Source organism: Pongo abelii, chromosome 4 (assembly GCF_028885655.2).
Source record: "Pongo abelii isolate AG06213 chromosome 4, NHGRI_mPonAbe1-v2.0_pri, whole genome shotgun sequence".
Classification (NCBI taxonomy): domain Eukaryota; kingdom Metazoa; phylum Chordata; class Mammalia; order Primates; family Hominidae; genus Pongo; species Pongo abelii.
This window is the reverse complement of record NC_071989.2, coordinates 131,431,317-131,456,874: the sequence shown is the minus strand read 5'-3', so window position 1 is coordinate 131,456,874 and position 25,558 is coordinate 131,431,317. Positions and strand designations below refer to the sequence as shown.

General features: G+C 39.1%; 1 protein-coding gene across 1 annotated transcript in view; it reads right to left on the bottom strand.

Annotated features, from left to right (window-relative positions):
- Positions 1–266: 266 nt before the first annotated feature.
- PRDM6 (PR/SET domain 6) overlaps positions 267–25,558 on the bottom strand; it is a 105,447-nt gene continuing 80,155 nt past the window's right edge. The window contains exons 6-8 of the mRNA XM_024247295.3: positions 23,493–23,835; positions 14,202–14,378; positions 267–7,439 (exon numbers count right to left, since the gene is read on the bottom strand). Of these exons, the coding sequence (XP_024103063.2) occupies positions 7,325–7,439; positions 14,202–14,378; positions 23,493–23,835 (635 nt within the window). The 3' untranslated portion in view covers positions 267–7,324. The remainder of the gene's footprint in view (positions 7,440–14,201; positions 14,379–23,492; positions 23,836–25,558) is intronic.

Genomic DNA, 25,558 nt, shown 5'->3' with positions numbered 1-25,558 from the left:
TTCCTTAAGAAGCTGTGCACCTGACTTGGTTGGGCAAATGAGCAAGTGAGCACATGAATGAGGAAAAGAGTAATCTCAAATGCATCCGAATAAACCTCAGGGCTGAATTTTAACAACCTTCCTGCTTGCTAGGTGTATTTTCTAGCTTATACTTCCCCAACAAGAGTTTGTTGACAGCCTACTACCTAAGCTGCACACCAGAATCAAACAGATGGTGCTTGAAAAATGACTGTGGGACTGGAAAAGACAGAATCCAAGGGAAGATAGAGTCATCATAAAAATGTTTTATTAATCAAATATATTTACATTTCTTTGTCAATGATCTCTAAATGTGTACCTGTTTTTTCATTTAAATACAACTTAATCCTGGTAGATTCTATCACAAGACTACAGCAGCATGCATGATCTCATTGGTCCTTTGCAGTTTTTTTTAATTAAATAATGTGAGTTTAATAAAGTTAGAAAACTTTATTAAGTTTTACCCATTCTTACTGTGGGGTAATCATTCTTGTCCTATCAGTGGCCCTTACAGCAAACTACACACTCCTTATCACCCACAGTGAGATTCTTCTCATTCTCTTAACTGACTTGTTTAAGCTTTCCAACCTCCAAAAGGCAGATGTGAAACCGGGCATTCACTCTAACCATTTTATTTGGTGGAAAGTTGGAGAGAGACATATTTCTATTCCAGTAGGGAACACTTTAAGTCCTAAACTTAAAATAACCACATTAAAGAAATTTATACAATGTCCTAATAGCATCTAAATATCACACTTCTATTAGCATCCTACAGAACTGGATGTCTTCCCCTTGATATAAAAAAAATAATTAGCTTGGACGTTAAGTTTCCAAAATAATTTCACGGATCTGAGCCAAAGTTTTCCTTAATACGTTAGTCATCACCTTAGCCTCTGCGTTTGAACTGGGGGAAGGCTTTTTCATGAAATACTTAGAACTGCTAAGGAGAATACTTTTGCCTCTGGCTTTTGCTACACATTTTCTCCAGGTTGGGAGAAACTAGAGAAGTGTACTAGATCGTTCAGAGAAAGTGAGTCTACAAGGGCTGATTTTGTTAACATTAGACAATGCCCACATGTGGATCAACAGGGACTGTGGGTTGGCAGACTTTTGCTCTAAGATGGCTGCTTTCCCCAACATGTGGCAATCACCTGATATGGTATAACTGCTTTTAAACATGAAAGAGTTGTGCTGTAGAAATAGATCTCCAACTTGTTAAAGTTTATATCTAGACTATTTTCAGCTGGGAGTGATGTGCCAAAGTGGGAGAAAGGCACCAACGAGGATGTTTTTCAAGGCAGGAAACAGGAAATATCAACCAGGAGCCCACCATGTTTGACGAGGAAAATACATTTATCATTTCAACAAACAAATGTGCCCATTAGAATCAGAATCTGGAGGAAAGTAGTATACATTGTGGTTTCAATATACCATGGTAAAGAGTTGCCTTGTAATAAAGCCAGTTCATGATGAAATTCTGTACACTTACTTTCTGAACAAACCTCACAGTTTCATCTAGATTGTGCCCCAGAACTTGAACTGGTTCCTTGAGTACCTTATGCATGTAACTACATTATTTGTGCCTTTGACAAACCAAACCTATAGTGACTCCAGTCTTTCTACTTCACTGCTTTAAACCAACAGGCTAACCACATAAGCCCATATTCTTAAGGCACATAACTGCATAATGACTCCATTGATGCCCGAAAAGTAACTCACTTAGCATTCAGTCAGAACAAAGAAAGAAAACGAGATTTCACTTAGCCCCGTTGAGGATGTGTTTTTACCTGTCGATAGTGTTCGAGCCTCATTCTCTTCTGGCCACTCTCCAATACAATCTGCCCTTCCTGCCTGTTGCCATTTGTCCTAATGTATATCACACTTGAGAGAGTTAGTTTTTTTTCTTTCAATGTGGAATTTTAGTTTCCTGCTTAGAAAAACAAAAACAATGCCTGACAGCAATGGAATAGTTGAAATTCTGTCTAGCAACGAGATTTGGGCATGACAAAATCAGCAACTATGATGATACATGTTTTAATAGCATTTCAGTATTGTTTCCACAAACACATTTTATAAATAAATTATACTTGTGTTTATTAATTTTTAAAAGCTCTTGTTCTCAAAAAAAAGCTTTATGTAGAGAAGTAATTTCCTCTTTTAACAATTGCCTGTTTATGGCTTTGAAAGAGGAAAAAAACTAAAGAAACTACAAAGCTAAAACTGTTAAGCATATATGAGAAGGGGATAATGATAGTATCTTTGTTATAGAGTTACTAAGGATTAAAAGAGATAATCCACATTAAGCGTTAGAACAAGGCATGACAGTAATTGCACAATATAATTTATAATCATTATCATCATTCCCATCAACATCTGTGGGAATAAGCGCAGAAGGTCCTTATTTTTCCATTAAAATTTCCTCCACAGATTCTAAGTGCGGTGGTAGCATATTCAGTCTATAGGAAAGACAATTCAAATGTTTCATGACTTTGACCTGTTTTCTGACGTATTTTTTGTTATCGTTTTACATATTGATCTGATGAAACATCTGGCATTTATTATTTAAAGGAAGAAACTAAATAAATATTTTAAATGTCAAACACAGCCATGGACTACAGGTTAAACATCTGTGGCAAGGTTTCCACAGATAAAGCAATATTCTTTTCAGTTTGGCTCTGTCTAGCCAGTTGTACCTGACAGCCGATCTTTGGGTTTGTAGAATACAATCTTGGGGAGGGCTGAAATAGGTGCCTTCCTAGTAACCTGCGTTGTTGTTTTGTGGTAGTTCAGATAAATGCTAGTGAGGGGAGAACCTTAAACTTTGGATTGATGATCACCCAGGTATCTAGTCAGCGCATAAAATTTTCCAAAGCTCTTCACCTTAAAAGGATCCTGACAAGCAAATAACGTTGCTGGAACTTATAGTTATCATTTAAAGAAGCATATATCTCAGTATCTTTTAAAATCTGATGTCAGGATCTAGTAAAGCCTCTGGGAAATAAAAATTAAATTCATGTCAAGGAAGAAAAAGATAAACATTTCAGGAAATGTGATTATTTATTTCTTTTTCCTGGCCTGGTTTCTGTAGGCATGCATAGCCTTAATATGAGAACAATGAATTTGCTCCTAAACGCAGGCTGCTGGGTACACTCAGAGTGACCCATTAACCCTGCTGTTCTGGAAATGCCCTCTTTGTGAGATGTGCCATGTTTCCCATTTTAAACAACTTAATAGATACTTGCATTTTATATTTTAAATTAGTGGAAAACAAATAATGTTACATCTGCACACTGGGGAAAGGGACTACACTGCCAACACTTATCACTAATGAGGCAACTCCGACCCATTCAGGGTCACAGATCTCCTTCCCTGAGCAACTCCAGCCTTGTACCCCACTTGTTGCCTTATCATTGAAAGGGGGGTCATAAAAACCCAAGACCCAGGCCCTAATCCTGGTCTCTTGATACTGCTGCTAACAACCAATAGCCCAGTGAGTTAAGCAAAGACAACCAAGTTGTGCATCTTAACTTGTTTTGCAACATGCTATTTTCTGGTCCCCAGATGAATTTACCTCTCTCAGATTTTCCCAGTTGGAACAAAATCTTTAACTTCACTGAGACAATGGTCTAAAGGACTAAAATACCCATTTTACTAGCAGCCACTTAGGAGGAGAATATTATTTTATCATGAATAGTCACTTAAATAATGCTGCTTATGGTGAACATATAAAATGAGGTCTTTATATAAAATAAAATTTCAATAAATACTTGTTGAATAAATGAATGAAAAAATGAACATTTGATTTAAAAATTGATGAATTGCTAAATGTTCGTATAAATCTTTGCATACCTGGGCCAGAATGAAATTTTTACAAGGTAAAATTCAATTATGAGCCCTATGAGGATACAATGATGTCATGATCTTTTCCTGTTATACACAGTTTCCCAAGAAGGCTACATTTAAATGAACACAATAAAAAATGTACCAACTGAATCAAATTATATAAATTATATAAGATTAAGTTTTATAGCTTTAATTAGCCACACAATAACTTTTTAGAAGTATATCTCCTCCAAAAAAAGTCATTTTTAAAGATAAAAACAAAACAAAAATGAAAAGCTTATCTATGAAAAATGTATGCACATATCCTGGGAAAAATACAACTTTGCCTTGGGATATTGAGATTTTTCTGGAAATGCAAAGGTCTGCAGCTCCATCTCTCATCCTATTGCACCCTGACTTTTCCCTGGCATTACCTTACGTCTTAGACTTTTTGCTAAATAAAGGAGCATACGCTAGGATGAAAAGTCTTATTCTGAAAAAATTATTATTATTCTGTCCCCATTGAAGGAAAAGAGTAAAGAAGGATTGCTTCAAGAGCCAAACCCTGATTCAGCTCTGACAGACTACCTTTCTTATCTTAAATATCCTTTCCCCAGTGATTCAGAGCGTTTACTCTCTTTATAGCACTACTAATTAGGAAGTTACTAATAAGAAAAACTGGCAAATCTTTATGACTGCAATTTCTACCACCCATTTGCTGTATCCCAGGGGACTGTGTGTCCACTTTAAATAGAGAAGGCTAAAGCAATTGTTAGGAAGTTTCAGAGAGAAACCTCCTCCCCAGCATACACTTAGATTAAAATCATTTTGGACCCAAATGATCTCAGTACCTGCTTCAGGGTTTCAAGTCAATGTCCAGGTGTAAGCCTGTCTTTGTGGACAGTCAGCCTAGGCTGGTCTGCTAGAAGCTGGCAATAGGACAGCAAAGTAAAAATTGTGAATGTGTCCACATTCCTGGAAAATTAGAGTATCCAATTTTCTATCTGTTAAGCAGAAAATATTTTCTGACCAAATTTGGTGGAATATATATGCCAACAATTTCTCTTAATAATAGAGGATAAAAATAGATTTAAATGGAGTGTTTTGGAGTAGAGGTTACTGCCACATTCAGTGGAAGTTTGGGATCAGCTAGCAAAGCCATCAGGGTGGCAGAGAGATCTTTGTTAAGGAAAACCTTCCCATGCCAGATATCAAGGGAGGAGGGAAGCCTTCTCACTCTCCCACGTTCTGAAGCTCATGAGAACTAAGTAGGTACATGGTGTTCCACTGTGAAATATGGCAAATGGCTGAGCTGATTCTTCAAATGAAAAAAAAAAATATTAGAAACATACAGGTGATTCCCTACTGCTGTTTTCAAAAAGTTCGAGTAAATCTTTCAACCTTAACAAATGGAACAGCTTACTCATCTGTGAAGCTGATCTGTCCTTTTCTTGCAGGTTTCAGGTTAATATGGCTACATTTAATTCACCCTTCCCAATGACACACATTGTTTGCAAACGTATCCATCACTTAGGGCGGGGAACTGTAAAATCAGAACACATTCCTAACTACCAGAGAGAATAGTTTCAATCAGCTACTGTTATACAGCAGCATAGATTCCTTACTACTTTCATGACCAGGAGACAATAAGAACTGGAGGAAAATTCTAGGTGAATGGCTTGAGATTGGGCAACAGAGGTCAGAATTAGCCATATTTCTCTTTATGGCCCAGGGTTCTAGAGATTATTATTATGTGTATATATGTATATATACGTATATAAATAATAACTATAAACACTTATTAATTAGACCCTGTTGAATTCCATTTAAAATGTGGTAGCTGGGGTGCTAAGGAATAGAGAAGCAAAATTAAAAGGGAAGCGAGATTTTCTGAGAGCCAGATACATAACAATAGATTAAACTAAACCATACAGTATCCTTGCCTTTTAGTAGTGAGTTCAGTTATGTGTCTCATTTTTATTGAGGGAAGACAATGGGAAAGCTCAAAGACAAGGAGTTCCTTAAAAGACTGTGTCCTGATATCAGGTGATGATGAAATTTACAAACAGAAATTGTTGTTATTAAACACTCTAGATAAAACTGAACAGTTTTTATCTAAACTGGCCATCGAGGTAGACAGTCTCTGAGATGCTGCTGGGAGCTATCAGTTCTTCCCAACACTAGATCATTTCATTAAATGTGACCCAATTTCATTGAGCACCACTGTTGAACCACCAACAGGCTAGCTGAAATTAAACTCACATTCTAAGCACCCAAAGAATAGTGAAATTGTGTGGAGAATTCCTTCTCTTTCAATTAATCAATCTTGAGAAAAGAAAAAGTAATTCTATTGATAAAATTAGCTGTTCCTGGGCTATCTGTTCTAACCACAACCTTCTCCATGGTTCCTCCTCTCAAAGTCTCCTTGTCTGGGCTATTTTCACCTGTATTTGTAGACATACTCCTCCCACACTCAGGAGAGAGGAAAGGGGGCTCCTGGGGTTCATCTGTAAGAGGAAGAAAGATAAAACTGCTAAAAGGGCCTTGACGATGGGGTTTGGCACTATTTTTCTTCACATGTTCAACACTTTCACAGAAACAACTAAAAAAATTACATGAAGCCTAACACCTTATCTCCAGCCTTAGACCAAAGAACTTTATTTTCATTTTCTTTTTTTTTTTTAAGCTAAAATGTTATTGAAAACAAACGTTTCTCAATGAGCTGCTTCGGAACAATATAACGTACTATCAAGCTCCATACATTTTACATGTTCTTGCAATCTTGACAGGACAAAATAAGTCCTCAACTTTTTCCTTTGAATTTTGAAACTGAAACCATTTTCTTCCTTTTCCAGACTCTCCTGCATCAAGACCGGGCTGTTTGGAAAAAACCGTGTAAAAAGTGCATGAGCAGTGAGCATGGAAGACATGGAAATGGGATGCGTCTGGGGCTGAAGGTAGCATTGACTCAGCGAAGGCTCTCGCTCTGCTTCTGTGGTCCCCGCTGGGGCAGCCAGTGTCAGGCCAGGCCAAACTGACACAGCAGAATGAAGGGCTGTACAGTGGGTCCCCATGAAACATGTTACTAAAAAAAGGTGCAATGAGAACCAAGTCCCTGTGCATTCTTAGTCACAACGGTGGGCAGAAGAACCCATACGATTCCTCCCTTTGGTATTAAATAACAGTTTTTAAAAAGCTTTTTAGAAACAAAGCAAAATACATGGTGGGACTGGAAATGTTAACCATCCCAGGTTAGTTGTCCACAGAAATAAGTCTCATCCCTAAGTCATAAATAAATAATCTCTTTCCTGGTCTGACTTCCATGCCAGGATCAATATCTCTTAACATCTTACTTATTTTATTACTGCTTTTGGTTTTCTGGGACTGATTGAAAGTTGCTCAGAGGAAATCTTTGGTTTTGCTTAAGTGTCCGTGACATTTAATCATGACTTTCCTTGCAGTTTAATTCCAACCAGTCAATCAGTTAATCCACTTCGATTGATTCTGGACTCTCGGTTATTGGCTTGCACTCATTGGGCATCCGCTGGTGTCGGCTCAGCTGGGTGGCCTGCGTGAAGCTCCTCTCACACCTCTCGCACCTGGTGGAGGCAAGAGAGAAAATTGAGACCAGGGAGCGGGGCCTGCAGGGTGATGGGCTTCCTCTCATCCTGCCTAATCAGAACAGACACTCCAAAGTGGCTTCAGATTTTACCAGCTCAAGAGGTTTAATTGGTGGCTTCTTCCAAGGCCTGGATGCCTGTGATGGGATAAAGCCCGTCTGATGCAGAACAGAGGGATCTGTCAATAGGCAGGGGGAAGGTGATTTCTCCAGAGAGCCCTGTCCTGCTGCAGTTCTGATCACTGTCAGTTCAAATAGATAAAGAACAAAAAGAGATTTTTAGGAGTGAGCCATCAAAGAAGCAGCTTGCCTGCAGTTTTCTACTCTGTAACCCCAAAGAGAAATTGATGACAAATAGAATTTCACCTACTGCTAATTTACAATTGGGAATTCTACTCCCTTCAGAACAGCAGCCAAAGAGCGTACACCTTGGAATTTGGAAACTAGAGGAAGCAACGCGTTAGATTGCAGTGACTGTGAGGGGCAGTAGGCGTGGTCGCTGCTTTTTTGCAAAAGCTGGTTACAGTGTCACAGCCTAACCAAACTTAGGGTTAAAATAATTTATAAAACTAGAATTTGCAGTGGCACAGTGGAAAGGATGTACATATGGGCTAGAATTAAGGGCAGTGTGTCTGTTGAGGAGAAAATGTCACACTTCAAGATTTATCTCTTCTTTTTAACTTAAATGAGAAACAACAACAACAAAAGACTGTAATCTAGAGACCTTGAGTTCCTCCCTATCTCCCATGTCCATATCTTCCAAACAACCTTCACTTACTAGCTTGGTGGCTACTCAGTCTACAAAAAGCAGAACACACACTCAAAATCTAGTGGGAGCCTGTTGTTTTTCTGTGGATGTTGTCGCTGCCTGATTGTGATTGTGTGTGTAAATACACACACCCACAGATGAACTGTGGCAGCTGGCTGGGGACAGACAGCGACTTCCCCATCACCACCTTACTTACCTGGGCTGCCTAGAGCACTGGCCCAGCAACTAATACAGCTCAGAGGCCACCTCAGCCACCCCTAATGCCCTTTCCTCAAACCTTTGAAGAAAAAGATATTCAAGAAGAGCTACAGATAATTGTCCCATTTTAAATAATGCAACCTCCAGTTTGTGAGCCCCTGCGCTATGAAAGCTGTGGCAAAAGCCACCATGACATAGTCTCCCTTCCTTATCACAGACAAGAAAGCCACAAGCCCTGTTATCTGTTAGGCATTCCACTCTTTCTCCTCTTCAGTAAATTATATTAAGTGCCCTGTCTTGGAAATAAGTACCTATAAAATAGAACACATCCATCCACTCTGGGAATTCTTGCGTGTTTTTGAACATTGGGAGGCAGGAGCTTCACTTCCCATTTGGATTTTTCAGGGCTCCTGCACCAGCGGAGTGTGTCGGGGGAAGAAGTTGTGTTTCTTTGATTGTCTTTCAGGGAATATTTTTAGCAGCCTTTTCCACTGTTAAAAACTGCACTGTGATCTTGACAAATGTATAATGTCAGCTTTAATGTATCAGACCTATCAGCCCAATGAAAATAACTCAGAAGTATTGATCACCTAATGATTTTTGGTGTATTCATTAACGTCCGTGGGCAGCTCATCCCCTCTCCAGAGCTCCTGGAGTGCTGATGACACGTTAGCGAACTGCTGATTGTTTATTAGAAAACTGATTAGTTACTGGATTAGTGTGTCAAAATATACTACCTTTCACTGCTTGACAAACTTTCAAATTATTATATTCCTTTTTTTTTATCTTGAAGCTCTAGAATCAATTTCAAAGAGAGTAGAATAGCTTGAACAATTGTGAGGAATGAAAATGTGCCTGGGTCATGGTTTTGCATTTTTAATCTTGTGTATTAGAATATGAGGAATACACGAGTTGGCAGTTTAGTGCTTCATATAAGGCAAAAGTGTATGTCTATATGTAATATTTTAACATCCAGATTGGATGGAGACATTAAGAGAAAAACACATTTTTCTCAAGTGTTTGCCTAAATGCACTGCAGATATTTACACACATGGAACAATTTGTTGTAATAGTCAGAAAATTTGTCCAATATATAGGGTGCATAAGAAGAGTATTCCAGAAAAATCATTTCTAGAGCCATCTGCACACCAAGCGTGAGTAGAAATACAAGCAGACGTGTAGAAATTACCTTAATTTAGAATCTTTTCTCAGGGAGTTCTCCTTCTTGAGGAAAGAACGCTACTAGAAATAATATCTATGTTGTTTGGGAATGACAAGAATGCAATTTATATATTTGAGGAAGAGCTAGATATAAAAATACTTTTTTAAAATAAGAGAAGGACTTCAGTTTTATGTTCATTATGTTACATTTTAGAGAAATCTCTTCCACAAAATATTTTCATACTTTAATGAAACTCATCTCAACAGAACTGACTCAACAGAAGTCAGAGCCAGACTTCACTTGGTTGGCATCTAAACTAACCCTGAATTACAATCCCTGATGACTGACTGGCAGGGGCATCTCTAAGCCTGGACTTCGTGCAGTGTAACAGAATAAGAAGGAAGAAAAGATGCAGGTAATGCGTCAGGAGGGAAAAGCGCCTTTGCACTCAGGGGCTTCGTTGTGTCTTCCCTTAGCATAGGAGCTGATGCCACAGCCTTGGCGGGAGTATCTCAGGAACAATGAAGTGGAAAGTCTACTAAGTATTTCAGCAAAAAGAAACTCCTCATTGTGAGGAGTTTCTTTCTATTACACCATTGTGAGCATCTTAATTAGACTTAATTACCTCTAAAGTTTGAGATCATTCTTTACTTACTATGATGGTTGACTGGATTATATGTACAATGAGCTTAACAAAGTGATGTCAAGTTCTGTTACCACAGAAAACCTGCAACAAGCTTTCTGTGCCTCTATGATATGCCACAAAATACTTTTTGAATTGAACCAAATTGCACAGGGCTTTGTATGTATGATGTGTTCAATGCATATTTACAGATTTGCTTCTTGGATTTGCTTTAATTTTGCTTAGATCTTGTTCAAATATTAGATGTCCTTTGGAATTTCCTTTGATTTTTTTCATACTGAGCCAAACTCCATTTTCTTGATGCAAGAACATAGCGATGAATGATGCTCCTTGCTTCTAACAATAATGAAGAACCCCTCCTAAGGAAAATTCTGGCCTGTTCTCAGTTTCCTAGGTTCAGAAAGCCAGGCCTCGGGCAGCTCACACAGATCCTCTCCAGCAGAGCAGAGCAGCCCACTGAAATATCAAGACACTCTGTTTAGTAAGAAGGAAGAAGGAGTCCTTGCTGCATAGAATAATTTTTAGACTGCCAACTAACTTCCTTATTTCCTTCCTTCCTGCCCACCTGCAATAAAATGCTTGGCCATTGCTGTTAAATGATATCTTGCTTTTGCTCCTTGTTTTCCATGACTTCCAGTATCATAGAGCAAATTGAAAGCCAAGACCTTCAATGTGATCCTCCGATTTTTATTTTTCGTACATGCTCCTTTATCTTAGAAATCCTAAGTCTACAGCCTAGGGTAGCTGCTGACAGGCCCATCATCTACCTAGAACTTGGGAGATGGATTCTTTCAGTGGAATTTCAGCCAATCAGATATGAGGCAAAGCCTGGACTGAAACTCTGACCTCTTCATGCCAAATCTTCTGCAGCCTTCTTTGGATGGCAGTAATCTTGATATGCCTTCAAAAACCACTTCTCAGCAGAAGATTTTAGAAGTTGGAAAGGGCTTTCTCTGACATGGCAAGCTTAATCTCAGCTCAACCCTGAGAATTCTGTAAAGGCCTCCTGAGCCCTGGGTGGGTGGGACAATTTGGGGACTGAGCCATCTGGGGCATCTATTTGGAAACTCCCCAAGACATACAGTTGAGGGTTATGTGCCTTTACGAGATTCTTCTCCTTCTTTGTAACATTGTGTAAGCCAATATCCATTAGTTGAAGTAGTAAAATTAACTGTTGTAGAGAAACCCATTTTATTGACTAATCTGCAAAAAAAAGGTTTTTAAAAATGTTTGTTTTATAAGCTTGTAAAAGGATATCTTCATAATATTTACAAATGTCCACTGGATGAATATCCATGAGCTATGGTTGGAAGATTCCCAAAATTCCCTTGGGATAGATCAATTCTGAAAGACCTGGTTGTATACACTAAAGGATTTAACTTTCCATTTCCTAGAAGATGTTTAAATATTGCACTTTCAAAATAAGCATACACTCAGCTCTCCCCTGGGAATATCTATTTGATAAATTAAAAAAAAAAAAACAACTACAGCATGTGGCTGTCTAGATAAAAGTAGGAACAGAAAGAACTAAAACATATACACAGAATTTAAGCCAGCAACCTTGGTTGTTTCCTTTTTTTTCCAGATGAAAGTAGGTATGATCAAAACATATATTTTTGGAAAAGGAAAAATACAATCATCAAAGCCCTTCAAATATTAATCTGATGAATTAAAATTATGTTAAAATGGCAACTCTGTTGGAAATATGACAAAAACAGATGTTAAAGGAAAAAAATTGAGTGGAGTCAACAAGGTTACACATAAGTAACACCTTAACATTAATAGAAATCTATTTCCCATTTTGACCCTGAAACCTCTTCAATTAATTACTAAAATCTATTTACACAGCAACAAGATAAAAATCAATCTGACTCCTGGCACTGTATTGGTCTGGCTGCCCTTTCTAATATAAGGGGCCAGAAGGATCCTGAACCCTCCTGTATCTCTGCTTTTGAAAAGCTCTCTTGCTCAAAGGCACAGGCAACGTGCCACTCATTGTCAATGCCCTCCTCCAGAGCAGTGAAGCCAGAATCTAGGAACCCTATGGGGCTCAGGCCTGAAGGCAATGACAAAGTCCACTAGGCAGGATACAAGCACTGGTGATAGGGAACTCCTAGGACTGTGGTAGCCCATGCAGCTCCTTAGGGGGGATTAGAAAAAGATGCCCTCTTTGGGCTATTGCAGCCTCAGGCGGCACAGCATGGGTGGCACAGTGCAGACTTGATTTTAGGCCCCATCCTCCCCCCTTAGCCAGATGCTCTTATGCAGTGAACAAGCTGCGCCTATGTACCACAACAAAAATTATCACTATTTTGATTATTAACACCATAAATTAAACTATGTTGGACAGTAGTTAAGAATGCTGAATAAAGTAACTAATTATTGAGGAGAAGAGGGACAATGACCATCTTTTATGAACTTCTCCCGTCACTGGCAGACAGAGAGGAAGGCAGGACCCAGACCACAGGACTCTGTTTCCCAAGCTGAGCCTGGCCTCAGGCTGAGCACAAAGTGCGCCACGACAGCAGGTCTGGATGGAAAATCCTGGGTAATGAGGCTCTGGGAAGACTTCTTGGCTGAGGCTGAGCAGGCGGATTAGTCTCCTACTGCCTGAATCATTTCCTCTCTTGCTTGATCTTGTCCTACAGAAGGTACATAAGGGGGTAACTCTGTTCTTTTAATTCTCCTTCTCAAACAGAAAAAGCCAGTATAGCAAATGAGTGAAGAGAGCTGTAAGAGGGTTGAACTGAAAAGAGTTCATCACACAGACCATAAAAACTGCTCTGAGAACACCAACCAACCATGCATGCTGACTCACACTCTCAGGCCTTTCCACCTGCTGTTTGGACAGCCCAAAATACCTTCCCCCATGGCCCGTATGTCTAGAAAGCTCCTACTCATCCTTCAAAATGTATCTCAAACATCATTTCCAGATAGCATTGATTACTCCATTTCTGTGCTACTGTGAAACATCATACATACATGTCTTACTATTGTACTTTTCACCCTATAATACATTTACTAATTGGGCTTCCCCTTAGACTTTGAGGTTTTCAAAGATGGAGAAAAGGAGGAACAGCTAAATGTCATTCACCTTTGTATCTCTTGTACCTACCAGGGTGCCTAGCAAAAAAGTACGTACTTGGTAAATACCAGCTGAATGAATGAACACATACATACCAGAATGAGTAAATGAATGAATGAGTGAATAAGTGAATGAACAGACCATCTTGCATGGATTCAGAGGTCCATCATTTGGATAAGTGTGCCATGTGTAGAAACACACTCTCTTGCTCAGATGCCATTATCTTGCCAAAGCCCTTAGAATTCAATTCCATCTCTTTCCACATTCCCTGAATCCTCAAAAAGTCAATGTACTCCGGGTTAGGTTTTGTTTTTCTTTTTTCACCAACATGGTAATTCTAAAGTCCAAAGTATACACTGAAAAGTCACAAGTTGGCTGCTATAATAGGTTCAAACTCTTTAACACATAGGAAAGAGGAAGATATATTTCATCAGAATCCTGAAGGGTTCAAGTTCTCCAAGAGGGGATTATTCTGATGTTCTAAACTTGTGGTCACCTTTCTGATGATCATAAGGCTTGCTGATGGCCACAGGAGCTCTGTGTGGCTCCTAGATAAAATTCCAGAAGTACATATCATCAGGGACTGAAAAAAATATTAAAATCATTTACTCCTACCTCTTTATTTTAATGATGAGAAAACAGACCCAGAAGATTTGTCTCATGACCAAGGTTGGCAACTTGAGCCAGGACCAGTGCATAGGTTTCCTGACTTCATTTTTTCAAATGTCAGCCACTAAACAAGGAGAGATTCGTTTGCAGCCTGGACACTGGCCTTCCAAGTAGCCTTTGCCAGCTGGCTAAGCCATGCAGCACTGTGCTGATGCATCTGCTGGCTCTTGGGAAAGGCTAAGAGAAAGAGAGGGTGGAGGGCTAGCCACTACTTACTTGAAGGGCTTTTCTCCAGTGTGGGTTCGGATGTGGTTGTTGAGGGTGGTGGCCCCGGCAAAGGCACGACCACAGTAGCCGCACTTGAAAGGCCGGTCACTAGAGTGAGTGACCACGTGGTTCCTCAGTTCCGAAGGTTGGGAAAAGGACTGGGAGCAGTGGCCGCATTGGTAGGGTCTGAAACAAATAAACAGACTGTCTGGTCATTATTTTCTGCGTTGGTCAGTGGAAGTCAGAATCATATGACAAGGGGCCAAAACTTATTGGTGACATTTTCTCAGTTTCTAAGACAGGGCATAGAGCTTTGGCCACTGGATTCCCACTACTTTACTTGTTGCTACAGGAACAAAATTCACAAAGCTGCTGAGACACATCAATTCCTGAATGAATATCCCTTTCCAGTACTAATCATACCATTTTGGAAACCCCTACTTTCTTATTTTTGTCTTCCCCCAGGCAAATGTTAGGGTACTTTTGTAAGTAGTGAAAGTACAGACTTCATTAAGCAAACTGTTACAAGAGAAAATATATAATTGTCTCTTATGCTTCCATGGCACTTTTATCTTTTTAAAGTGCTTTAAAATCAGTTATCCAGTTTAATCTTTATGATAATCCCCTGGGACAGAGAAGGCAGTTGCTATTATCTCTGTTAGTTCAGAAAACTGAGGATAAACTGTCCTCCCGGGACACAAGCTCTTGAAACTAAGGCCGTTCTAGGATGTTTGGACCTTATCCTAAGTACCAGGTAAACATACAGGCAAGTCAGCAAGTTACATGTGTGTTTTAACGGATATTAAACTGTGGTAGACTTATAGCATAATCACTGGTATTGCACAGATGAACACAGATGTACACCCAGATGTGTCTCTTTGTCAAAGATATCCTGACTTCTACCTACTATTCCCTCCTCCAAATATTTATCCATCAGATCTTTCTCTTGAACATCATCTCCCCAGTTGAATCTGGCAGCAAGGCATGATTTTCAGCAGCACAGAAATGATGGGATGTCACTGTGCTTGCAGAAGGATGACTGATGCAAAAGCAAATGGAAGGAAGTGGTGACAAATACCTGATAATTAGTAAGATTATCAGAGCACATTCTTCCCAGCTCACGAGAAGTAAATCAATTTTGGTTTTCATAAAATAGATTAAAATTCTGTCTTCTCTACAGAAGTTCTTCTGCTTACTTAAGCAGAATCTGATGAGTGATATAAAACCCAGGGAGTTTTCCCTATTCAAAGCTATTTCATATCATTCCTTGACAGGATTCTAATTTGTTTATCAAAATTTTTGTTCAGATAATTAATAATCTGTTGTGAGGGATATTAACAGCATTCACTAAGCCCTGGCTTATGAGCCAGACATTTCTGGCTGCATTTAGAAACCAATGGTGAAAGCAGACTTAATTGCTCAACCTTTAACAAATGCATAAGCTCCAATGACCAGAAACCAAAATGAAGGGCCAGGAGACAATGGTGACTGAGCATGTACAACAATTCAATTAAGTGCAAAATAAAGTGTACCCTCTCATTTGTCAAGTGAACTGCTTAATTGTGGCTACTTGCCTCACTGAACACAAATACTGTTATTTTACCAGGCTTCAGCACACTGAGCCCTGATTGTAGAATTTTTTAGCTTGATTAACAGCCAAGGATTGGTCAATAACTCAATACTATACAATTTTAATTACTTACATTTAGAAATCTAACTGCTCTCAAACAAGTTTCAAATAAATACATAAAAAGTCTTTGGTAAGGAGTTTATCAATCTTGCCAAATTACGTATGCATTTTATTATAATTATAAAATAATCCTTTGAAAGCCATTAAAATTATACGTAGATGAAAATGTCCTCCTGCCGAATCTGTTCTTTGTGGTAAACATTAACCTTAAAGGGTTCCTGAAAAAATAATTCTTCAGGGTTGAATTTTCTTAAGTGTTATTGAAGATTATAAACAAAATAATATATTAACATATGCTATATCCACTGACAATTGATTTTTCTAATAGTGAAGGGACCATTAACATTTATTAGCCTCTGGTTATCTATTTTTGATGGCTGTCACAATAAACAATAAGCCACTAAATAAAACCAATTAATCTTTTCTTTTTTTTCTAACTCTGCTGTCAAAAGTTGGGGTGATTTATTTCTCACAGTCAGAAGTCAATCCATCCTTTTTATGTTAATAGTTCACGGTGGTAAAGATTTACACACAGGAGAGCAGAAATGACCACAGAGAGGCTTATGTTGAATTCTTATATCAAAGTAACGTCAATGGAAGGCAAATCGGATTCTAAAACATCACCTTTGCCTGGCACTGGCTTGAGAGGCATATGCTAGGGATGCAGTGACCTATGGCACAGTTTTTAAAACTTCGCAGAACTCAGTTTGACTGAACAGAAGAGGCTAGAACGAGAGAGATAGGGCCCCTGACTCTGATTAGCTGTGGCATTTGGACAAGCCACTCAACTTCCCTGACCTGTTTTCTCATCTGCCTGGTAAGGGGAATGGACTGAAGATGATGATCTCTTGCATCTCATGCTTGTTCTTGCTTTCAGGTAATTGACGAATGTGCATCACCCAGGAAATCTGTACAATACACTGCCTCCCAAGATACAGCATCACCAATATGATCTCTATTCTCCATCACGTCTACAAGTCAGCTTCCTATACATGGAGCTTTCTATGGTTCTGTGTGTGTGTACATGCTCATTGGAATATGGAAAATTTAAATGCATTGGTAAAAAATTGAGAATTCAGAGTAAGAAAATCTAGTACCAAAATATAGGACCAAACCTTGTTTTAGTTAATCTCTAAAAGCAAAGCAATATTCCTTCGTTCTTAGGTACATTGAAAAATAAGATTTTAGAATACCTGGTCACATTCACCTTTGCAGAGGCTGATTCTGTATAGAATTTAGAACTGAAAGATGTACCTCACCTGCCACTATAATAACAGTGTCTCTTTCAGCCTAGAAATTTATAGAAAGTTAGCCCTTAGAAAGTACAGAAGTTACACTGTAAGTAGATAAGATTCCTTTAAACCTCCTTTTCTTGTATTTTCAATATTTCCTTAAAATATGAATAAAAGAAAATGATCAAAAAGTAATTTTAAAATTCATTATGTGCCTAGGGTTTCATCCAGGGACATAGGAATACATTCAAAAATTAAATCTTCAGGCCCAACAGCAGAGCTTAGGAAACATTATCATCACTTTGGAATCTCAGGCATCACAACTTCTTTTGGGACAACTGGCCACAGGAGTTAAGACTATGTTTGCATGTTTCAATTAGCACATCCTAACTCCACATCTCTCAATATACAGCCAAAGGGCCTTTGGAGCACACAATTAATTGTCATTACTCAGCTTTTTATTCTGACAACTAACATTCCCATTAATTTTCCAAGGTCTGGCCAAAAGGTAAGACTTATTAAACTTTTGGATATAATCAATTCTGAAGTTCTGCCTCCCTCGATGTGTCATACTCAGAGACACTCTTAAGGACTGACATTCTTGAGTGCTGGGTTTAGCTTTACTCTTTCCAGGATCTCATGACATTGCACAACTAAATGGAAATCTTCTTTAATTTTTTTAATTTTTTGAGACAGGGTCTCGCTCTGTTGCCCAGGCTGGAGTACAGTGGCATGATCGTGGTTCACTGCAGCCTCAAACTCCTGTGCTCAAGTGATCCTTCCACCTCTCAGCCTCCTGAGTAGCTGGGACTACAGGCATGTGCCACCATGCCCAGCTAATTTTTATATTTTTTGTAGAGATGGGGTTTCACCAGGTTGCCCAGGCTGGTCTCAAACTCCTGGGCTCAAGTGATCTGCCTGACTTGGCCTCCCAAAGTGTTGGGATTACAGGTGCGAGCCACTGCGCCCAGTCCCAAAATATCCTTTTTAAAGCACTTTATTCTCTCTAAATCATCATAGACATACAGCACTCCACTCTTCTCAAAGCAAAGGCAATCAGTATGCCTCACAAAAGGACAGTATCTCACAACCACAAGTAACTTGTGGTTTTTTTTTTTTTTTTTTTTACCATTTGAGATCTGTAGTAGTGTTGTCTAACGATGGAGCTGTTCTGTATGTGAGCTACCCAATACTGGAGCCATGAGCCACATGCAACTACTGCACACTTCATGTGTGGCTAGTGCGCCTGAGAAACTGAAGTACTATTTTACTTAATTTGGATTAATTTAAATGTAAATAGCTTTGTGTGGCTAGTTCTGACACAGAAATATCCAGCTTGATGAAAAAACAGAAAGGTGCTCCTTAAGAAAGAAAGAACTGAAGAACAGAAAACACCTGGTTAGATTTAGTTGGCATATATCAATACTGGTAAATGTTTAAGCAGAAAGAAGGCAGAGAGACAATCTTGCACATCTCCTGGCACTCCTGGTCACTGGCACCTCCTTTGCCAAAGATAACTCCGGTAAAATGTGCAATTCATCTGCTTTTAATCTGTAATTGGTTTGGTGTATACATGGGAAAAGGATGAAACATTTAACAAAATTAAGTATGGTTTGGCTTAAAAATATTAATCCTGCTTTGATTTTTTCTTCCATGGCCTCCAGGACAAAACTTGTTCAGTTGAGGCCACAATCTCTCCTTGCTCAACATCAGCCAGCTCAAGTGCAAATCTCTCAAGACTTCAAAGGGAGATTACTTAGGTCACTGCTGGCTGGGTGGAGTGAGAAAAGAACTTAGTTCTACATAAGGAGAAAAATATTTCAGGACAGTGACAGAAGTGCAAGACCAAACAGCCCAAAGAACATCAGAGCTAGAAAGAAGATAAACTTCACACTTGAGGGATAGGGAAGAAGTGGGACACAAGAATACTGATATATTCTAAGAAACTATTATGGATGAATTCTCTCCAGGCCCTCCTATCAGAGTGCCCCTTCTAATGTCATTTTACCCTCTGATCCCACCACATCTCTTACAAACAATGATACTTAAAACACAAATGTGAATAGGTGATGGTGTGCCCAGGAGGCTGAAGGCAGGCTTGCCCCATGTGGCACAAACAGTCAAAAAGGAGAAGGGAAAAGAAAAGGGATGCAAAATAAAAATAAGCATTATAAAGACACTTTCTGCAGAAAATAAAAGAGAACATACTTGTCAGAAAACAATCCATTGTGATTGAAGGCTTTGCTTACTCCTTTCTGGAGCATACCCCCCACCACCATACTGCCCCAATGGGAGTGTTGACAGTTTCTGCAGCAGAAAAACAGAAGAGAAAAGGGATTTCTAACTCCTGGTTCGAGCAAAAGCAAGAAAAGGTACTTTGGCCTAGGCAATAAACTTATGCAAAACCCCAAATGTTTATAAAGTCCCTGAACAAAATTTTGGTTGATTTAGATTCCAACAGTTTCTTCTCTTCGAATTTATTCAGGAAAAGAAAAAGTCAGTAGCCTGGGAAAAAGGAGGAAGAGATTTTCATTTTGCTTAACAGAACAAAATCAAGAAATAATAATTCCGTGGTTCCTGGACCCTCATGGGTGTGTTTTTTGTATTTAGTGCTGATTTCTACTTTGCCAGGTCAGACAGATTTTTTTTTTCTGTGTTAAATGTGAATAATGCAGTGGTAAAAAATAAAATAAAGTAAAATAAAATAAAATAAAATAAAATAAATGGTGAGGCTGGGATCCCTGAGGATCTACGGATTTCTTTCCTTTATATCAAGGCATAGTCTTTTGATGGTACCTCACATGAAAAAGCTCATGAATACAGACACAACGTCTCTTGGATGGAGGTTCAAATATCTGGGGTTTCATGGCCAAATATTCAGTCCATTGAATAAAAAATCATTTGGACCTCAGATTCAAGGGCCTGTTTCAAATTTGGACTTCTTTGAAACTCAAACCTGTTTTACCTTCTGGCTTTCTCTCCTGTGTCCCCCTTTCTTGCCTTTCTTGCCTTTCTTGTACCTGGTTCTAGCAAGATTTTCCTATCAAAATAAAGCTTTTGAGTTTTTTGAGCAAGGAAAATGCATTCTAACTATTCAGCCTTTTCACTGTAAATGGCTGAATGGGCATATATTGCTAAAGACTAAAGGCCAGCTGATCTATGGAATCAATCACTAAAGAATATATGTATACAGGTTGAGCATCCCAAATATGAAAATCCAAAATGCTCCAAAATCCAAAATTTTATGAACAGCAACATGTTGCTCAAAGGAAATGCTCATTGGTGCATTTCAGATTTCAGATTTTCAGATTTGGCATGCTAACCCAGTGAGTATAATACAAACATCCCAAATCCAAAACAACCCAAAATCAAAAACTCTTCTGGTCCCAAGAATTTTGGACAAGGGATACTCAACCTGTATTCAGCAGTTGTAATCCATGTGGATAATAACCATAAAAAGGTTCCAAACATAGCTACTGTCATGAACAAATCTGATGTTCCATTATAGTTCTGCATATTTTTTCCATTTAGCAATTCACCCATGTGGTTAAGAAATTATGGAGAGTATCTCTTACCTCCAAACTTTCTGGTACAAACAGAGCATTCTGGGTTCCTGAACAGAAATGAGCCATTCCAGCCCTTTATACTAAAAGCAAATTATGTAACTAGAATGAAACTAGGGGGTCCAAGTGACTGGATATCTCCCTCTATTTCCCCGTATCTTCAACAGTCAACTCAGATGTGATGATGTAATTCAAGCATTTCCTCATCATTACTAAGAAACATTGTACTTTATTACTTTGCTTATAAAGGAACTGATCTTTTGAAGTAATTTTTTATTTTAACTTATTCAAGACTGATGGTGAACACCTCTCAAGTCTTTACCAACAAAGTGCAGGGAAAGAACCCACTGCTTCAGTAATTTAATCCCACTCTGGCACCTTCCCAGATAACAAGCCCATTACTTCACCTCATCTGGAAAGGCTGGCAATTCCACACTTGGACATCTGAATCAAATAAGCCCATCAGGGTCCATGATAAGACAGGAGTCTCATGCCGCCTAGATTTTTGCCAATAACTCTAAATTAGCTTGGAATCAGTATAGACCTAACAATCTCCCACTGAAATGTATTTTGAATATGTAAGCTTTCTAGTTTTTCAGGTATTTTTTCTGATAATATACATAATATACATAAGTATATTACGAATTATGACATTATTATTTTACAGGACAGACATCATAACACATACATTTGATTTTTTTTTTTTTTTTTTTTTTTTTTTTTGAGATGGAGTCTCACTCTGTCGCCCAGGCTGGAGTGCAGAGGCGCGATCTCGGCTCACTGCAAGCTCCAACTCCCGGGTTCACACCATTCTCCTGCCTCAGCGTCCTGAGTAGCTGGGACTACAGGCGCCTGCCACCACGCCCGGCTAATTTTTTTGTGTTTTTAGTAGAGACAGGGTTTCACCATGTTAGCCAGGATGGTCTGGATCTCCTGACCTCATGATCCGCCCGCCTCGGCCTCCCAAAGTGCTGGGATTACAGGCGTGAGCCACCGCGCCCAGCCCCACACATATGATTTTCTAAGTGTAACTGAGATCAGACAAAACAGTCTGTTTCAGTATCTACTTACCATGAAATGGTTTCATTGCTTTATATGGCATTCAGCATAAACTCATCTCATCTCATCCTCAAAGCTAAACTTTTAAAGTTCTACTATCCAGAAATTCGTCAACTATTATTTTATTTTACCTGGCATAATTAGTTATTATGACTATAATGAACCTTTGCAAATAATAGATCCAAACATCTGAATTCACTCTATTTAAAAAGCAAGTTTATAATCAGATTTTAATGCATCTTTTGTATTTTAAAGACTACTAAAATGCTTTGCAAACTTATAAGAGACATATCTTGAGGTTCTACGTATACTTGCAAGGAAGGCAAATTTTGAAAAAAGAAATTTTTTCTGAATGAGGAAAACATTTTTAACTTTTGTATCACCTCTACACCAATAGTACTAAGATGTAGAGAAGTCTGTTGATATTCTCACCAGGGGGCTCACCTATTGAAAATAAAGATTGTGAAGACATAGCTGCCTTAACAACCCTAATTAATGTTTCAACATTAATTAGCTACAGCAATGTTGATGCTAAGAAAGTAGTTTTTCCAACAGCACAAATAAAAATGTATGCATGTGTAATGTGCACATGTATCCTGTAATTGATTCTTATTATTTTACAAAATATCCACTCCCTCTCCCCCCACCGCCATCCTCCCCACCTCTGCTTGGGTTTTCTAGGCACACTGTGTATCCTACAGAGCTGGGAGGGAAGAGCTGGGTGTACATTATTAGGCGAGGAGAGCCAAGTGGCTTGCTTAAATTAGTGGCAAAATTAAGAAAATAACCCAAGAGCTCTGCTTCCAAGTCTCTTACCCTAGCTTCAAAAATTATCTTCTGCTTTTATATTCAAAGTGCATTTTGAATGCTATTTTTAGATACTTGGGTTTTAATCAAGTTTTCATAGAACATGAAGGAGAGATTAAAAACACAAGCAATCCTTTCTTATTGAATTAATTTGATTTTTGTCTTTTGTGCTCCCAGCTATCAAAACTGTCAAATAAACCAGTTTTGATTCGTAAATAATAGTTCCATTATATCTACTGTGCCATTCGTCAGAGTACCTGAAATTTTAATTCACTTGTTCAGCTAAATTTCATCCTCAGTTCATGGCCATAAAATTCTTTATTGACAAACTTTCAAACCAACTTTGACTCTGAGGTATCTAGTCAACATTTTTCTTCTGTGTGGATATTAGTTTATTGAATAAGTGGCATCTGTTTTCCTCCACATCACTAGCAGAGTAGGTATTTCCTTTTGACAGCTTTGCAGGATTTATGGGTTTGCATGCTCTGAAGAAAAATAGTACTAAGCAAAAAATTCCAATTCATTACCTCTTAGTACTTAATTAAGTTCATACCCACGGCACACTGGAGGTGAACCCTGAAATGACTGTGACAGCAGCAGAGCAGCCAGCTATATTATCTTTGGAAGACAGAGAAGATTCTAATTATCCTGACCTCATTTTTCCACCTATGATATTCATAAACATTCCTTCTATTTCTCTCCCTTTTAGGCTTGGGTAGAACTGTTTGGAAGGCAAGTGCAAATTCCTCTCTGCAGCCACCAACCTGTCTGTGCAGCCCTTATATGCAAGAAAGTCAAGCAGTGGTCTCGCATTTCTCTCTGACCTTCCAGAATTGCAGACACCACTTATCACAGGGCTTCCCCTGTGGAGGTGCTCAGAAGTTGGCGGGAAGGCAAGCAGTGGGTCTCACTAAGCAAATACACTGTCAGCAGTGAGAGTCAGGGTTACCTGTCGGGGTTCTGCGTGCACACGTGCATCTGTAAGAGGATCCGCTGGGTGAAAGTCTTAAAGCACTGCCCACATTTCCAAAGATGCCAGTCACTGAACTCCGAGTGGAGCTGGCTTGTGGAAGTTGGGCTCGCAAGGACTCGCTGGTTTTTCACGTTGATTTGATTAAATCCTGATTCAATGGGCCCAGACTTATCCAGAAGAGAGAAGTTCCTGCTGCATGGAGTCTGGGGGAAAACAACGGAGCGCTGCTGGGTGGTAGGGGCGAGTTTGCTGCTTTTGTTGAAGGGCTGCAGGGTGTCTTGTCTGCACATGGCTTCCATTACCGTTGAAGGGACATTTACTAGGAGAATAGCAATAGTTTAGAAGAACAGTTTTATTAGCCTTTAAAATAAGCACAATAACACATACTTTAAAAAAATCAAATAAATCAACATTTTAAAAATTTGTGTTTCTGGATGCAGAATTAACATAACAAACCATCTGATTTGAGGGGAAAAACTATTATCACAGATTAATAACTCATCTGATGCCTATTTATTAAGCAACTATATGCTCAGGATTGTTTTACATGGCCTTTGCCCTCATGGAGTTCACTTATGACTTGAGACATACAGGAGTCCATAGTGAGCACCACACTGCACCTATGCCTGGAGGGAGTTTAGATGGGAGGCACAGCAAGGGAGACGGAGTGAGCAGGGGATGTTGCCCAGAGAGGGTAGCCCTGAGCAGTGCAGAGAAAATGGATTCAGCTTGACTGATGGAGAATTTCAGGCTTTCCTCCAGATTTTGGCAGCACAGGATAGGTATCCAGGAAAAGCTATTTGAAGAGATGAAGGGAACGAGATGAAAGACACCTGGAGGCAGGAGAAGTCTAGCATGCAGGTGAGAGGAGGCAGGAGGAGTCTAGCATGCAGTAAGGGAGATGGGCTGACTGAGCAGGGCATGGAATCTGGTCACTCTAGGAATAAGGATTGGGGGTCAGAAGGAGACCTCAGAGGGCCTTAAAAGTCCAAATAAATAAGATATTTCAGACCTAGGAAGTAGACACAGACTATTCCTGAGCAGAGGGATAGCAAGAAAAATAGAATCAGTGTTCAGGAAGGGCTTGAGAGAGACCTGATTTATAGATGGGATGCAAGTGGATAAGGAAAGAGTAGGAGGCAACCAAGTGTGGTGCTTGTGACTCGGGCTTTGGAATCTGAAAGACCTAGGTTCAAATCCTGCCTCTGCCTCTTATTAGCTTAGTGGTCTTAGGCAAACTATTCAATAGCTCTGGGCCACAGTTATTCCATCTATAAAATGAGGACAGTGGTACTAATGCTTCTAAAAATAATAGCAGCATGGTGTGGTAGCTGAGATGGCTGAGGTTTTAACTCCACTATTTACTAGCCTTGGGCAAGTATGGAACATCTAAATCCGTGGTTTGGTCCCTGGTATAATGTAAAATAGTCACTCTCAGGACTGAATGACATAATATAGAGACAGCATTTAGTAAAGAGCTTGACCTATGATTGACACTAAACAGATGTTCGGCCCTATGAGCCTTAGCATCCTCATCTTTAAAGTCCCCTTTTACAAGGTTTCAATACATCAATGAAAGTACTTACTATAGGGCCTACCATGAACAGCAACTACCATTTTTATTATAGAAGGAGAAGCGACAGCTGTGAGGGAGATGGCCCTAAACTGGGGTGGTGGCAGTGGAAGTGGGGAGAGAACTAGAAGAAATACTTCTCAGGAGATAAATCTAATAATATATATAGAATTTGTTGTTCTTTTTATTAAGACATTAGTGAGTTAATAATATTTATAAACTATTTGCTGGTCATTTCATAGGTCCAGAAGTGATTAGAACCTAATAGGCTTAAAAATTCTTCTTTTTTTATTTTAACTACTATATCTATGGGTCATTTCAAGGCTGAGAGATTAAAGTTACCAGGTGGTCAAGACAATGAAATTAGAGACCAAAAATTTTGAAAAGGATATTGGCAAAAAGACTGTGATAGCAAGTAACAAAATAATGCAGACTATGGCCACTGGCTACCAGTTCAAGGCTGCGTGGC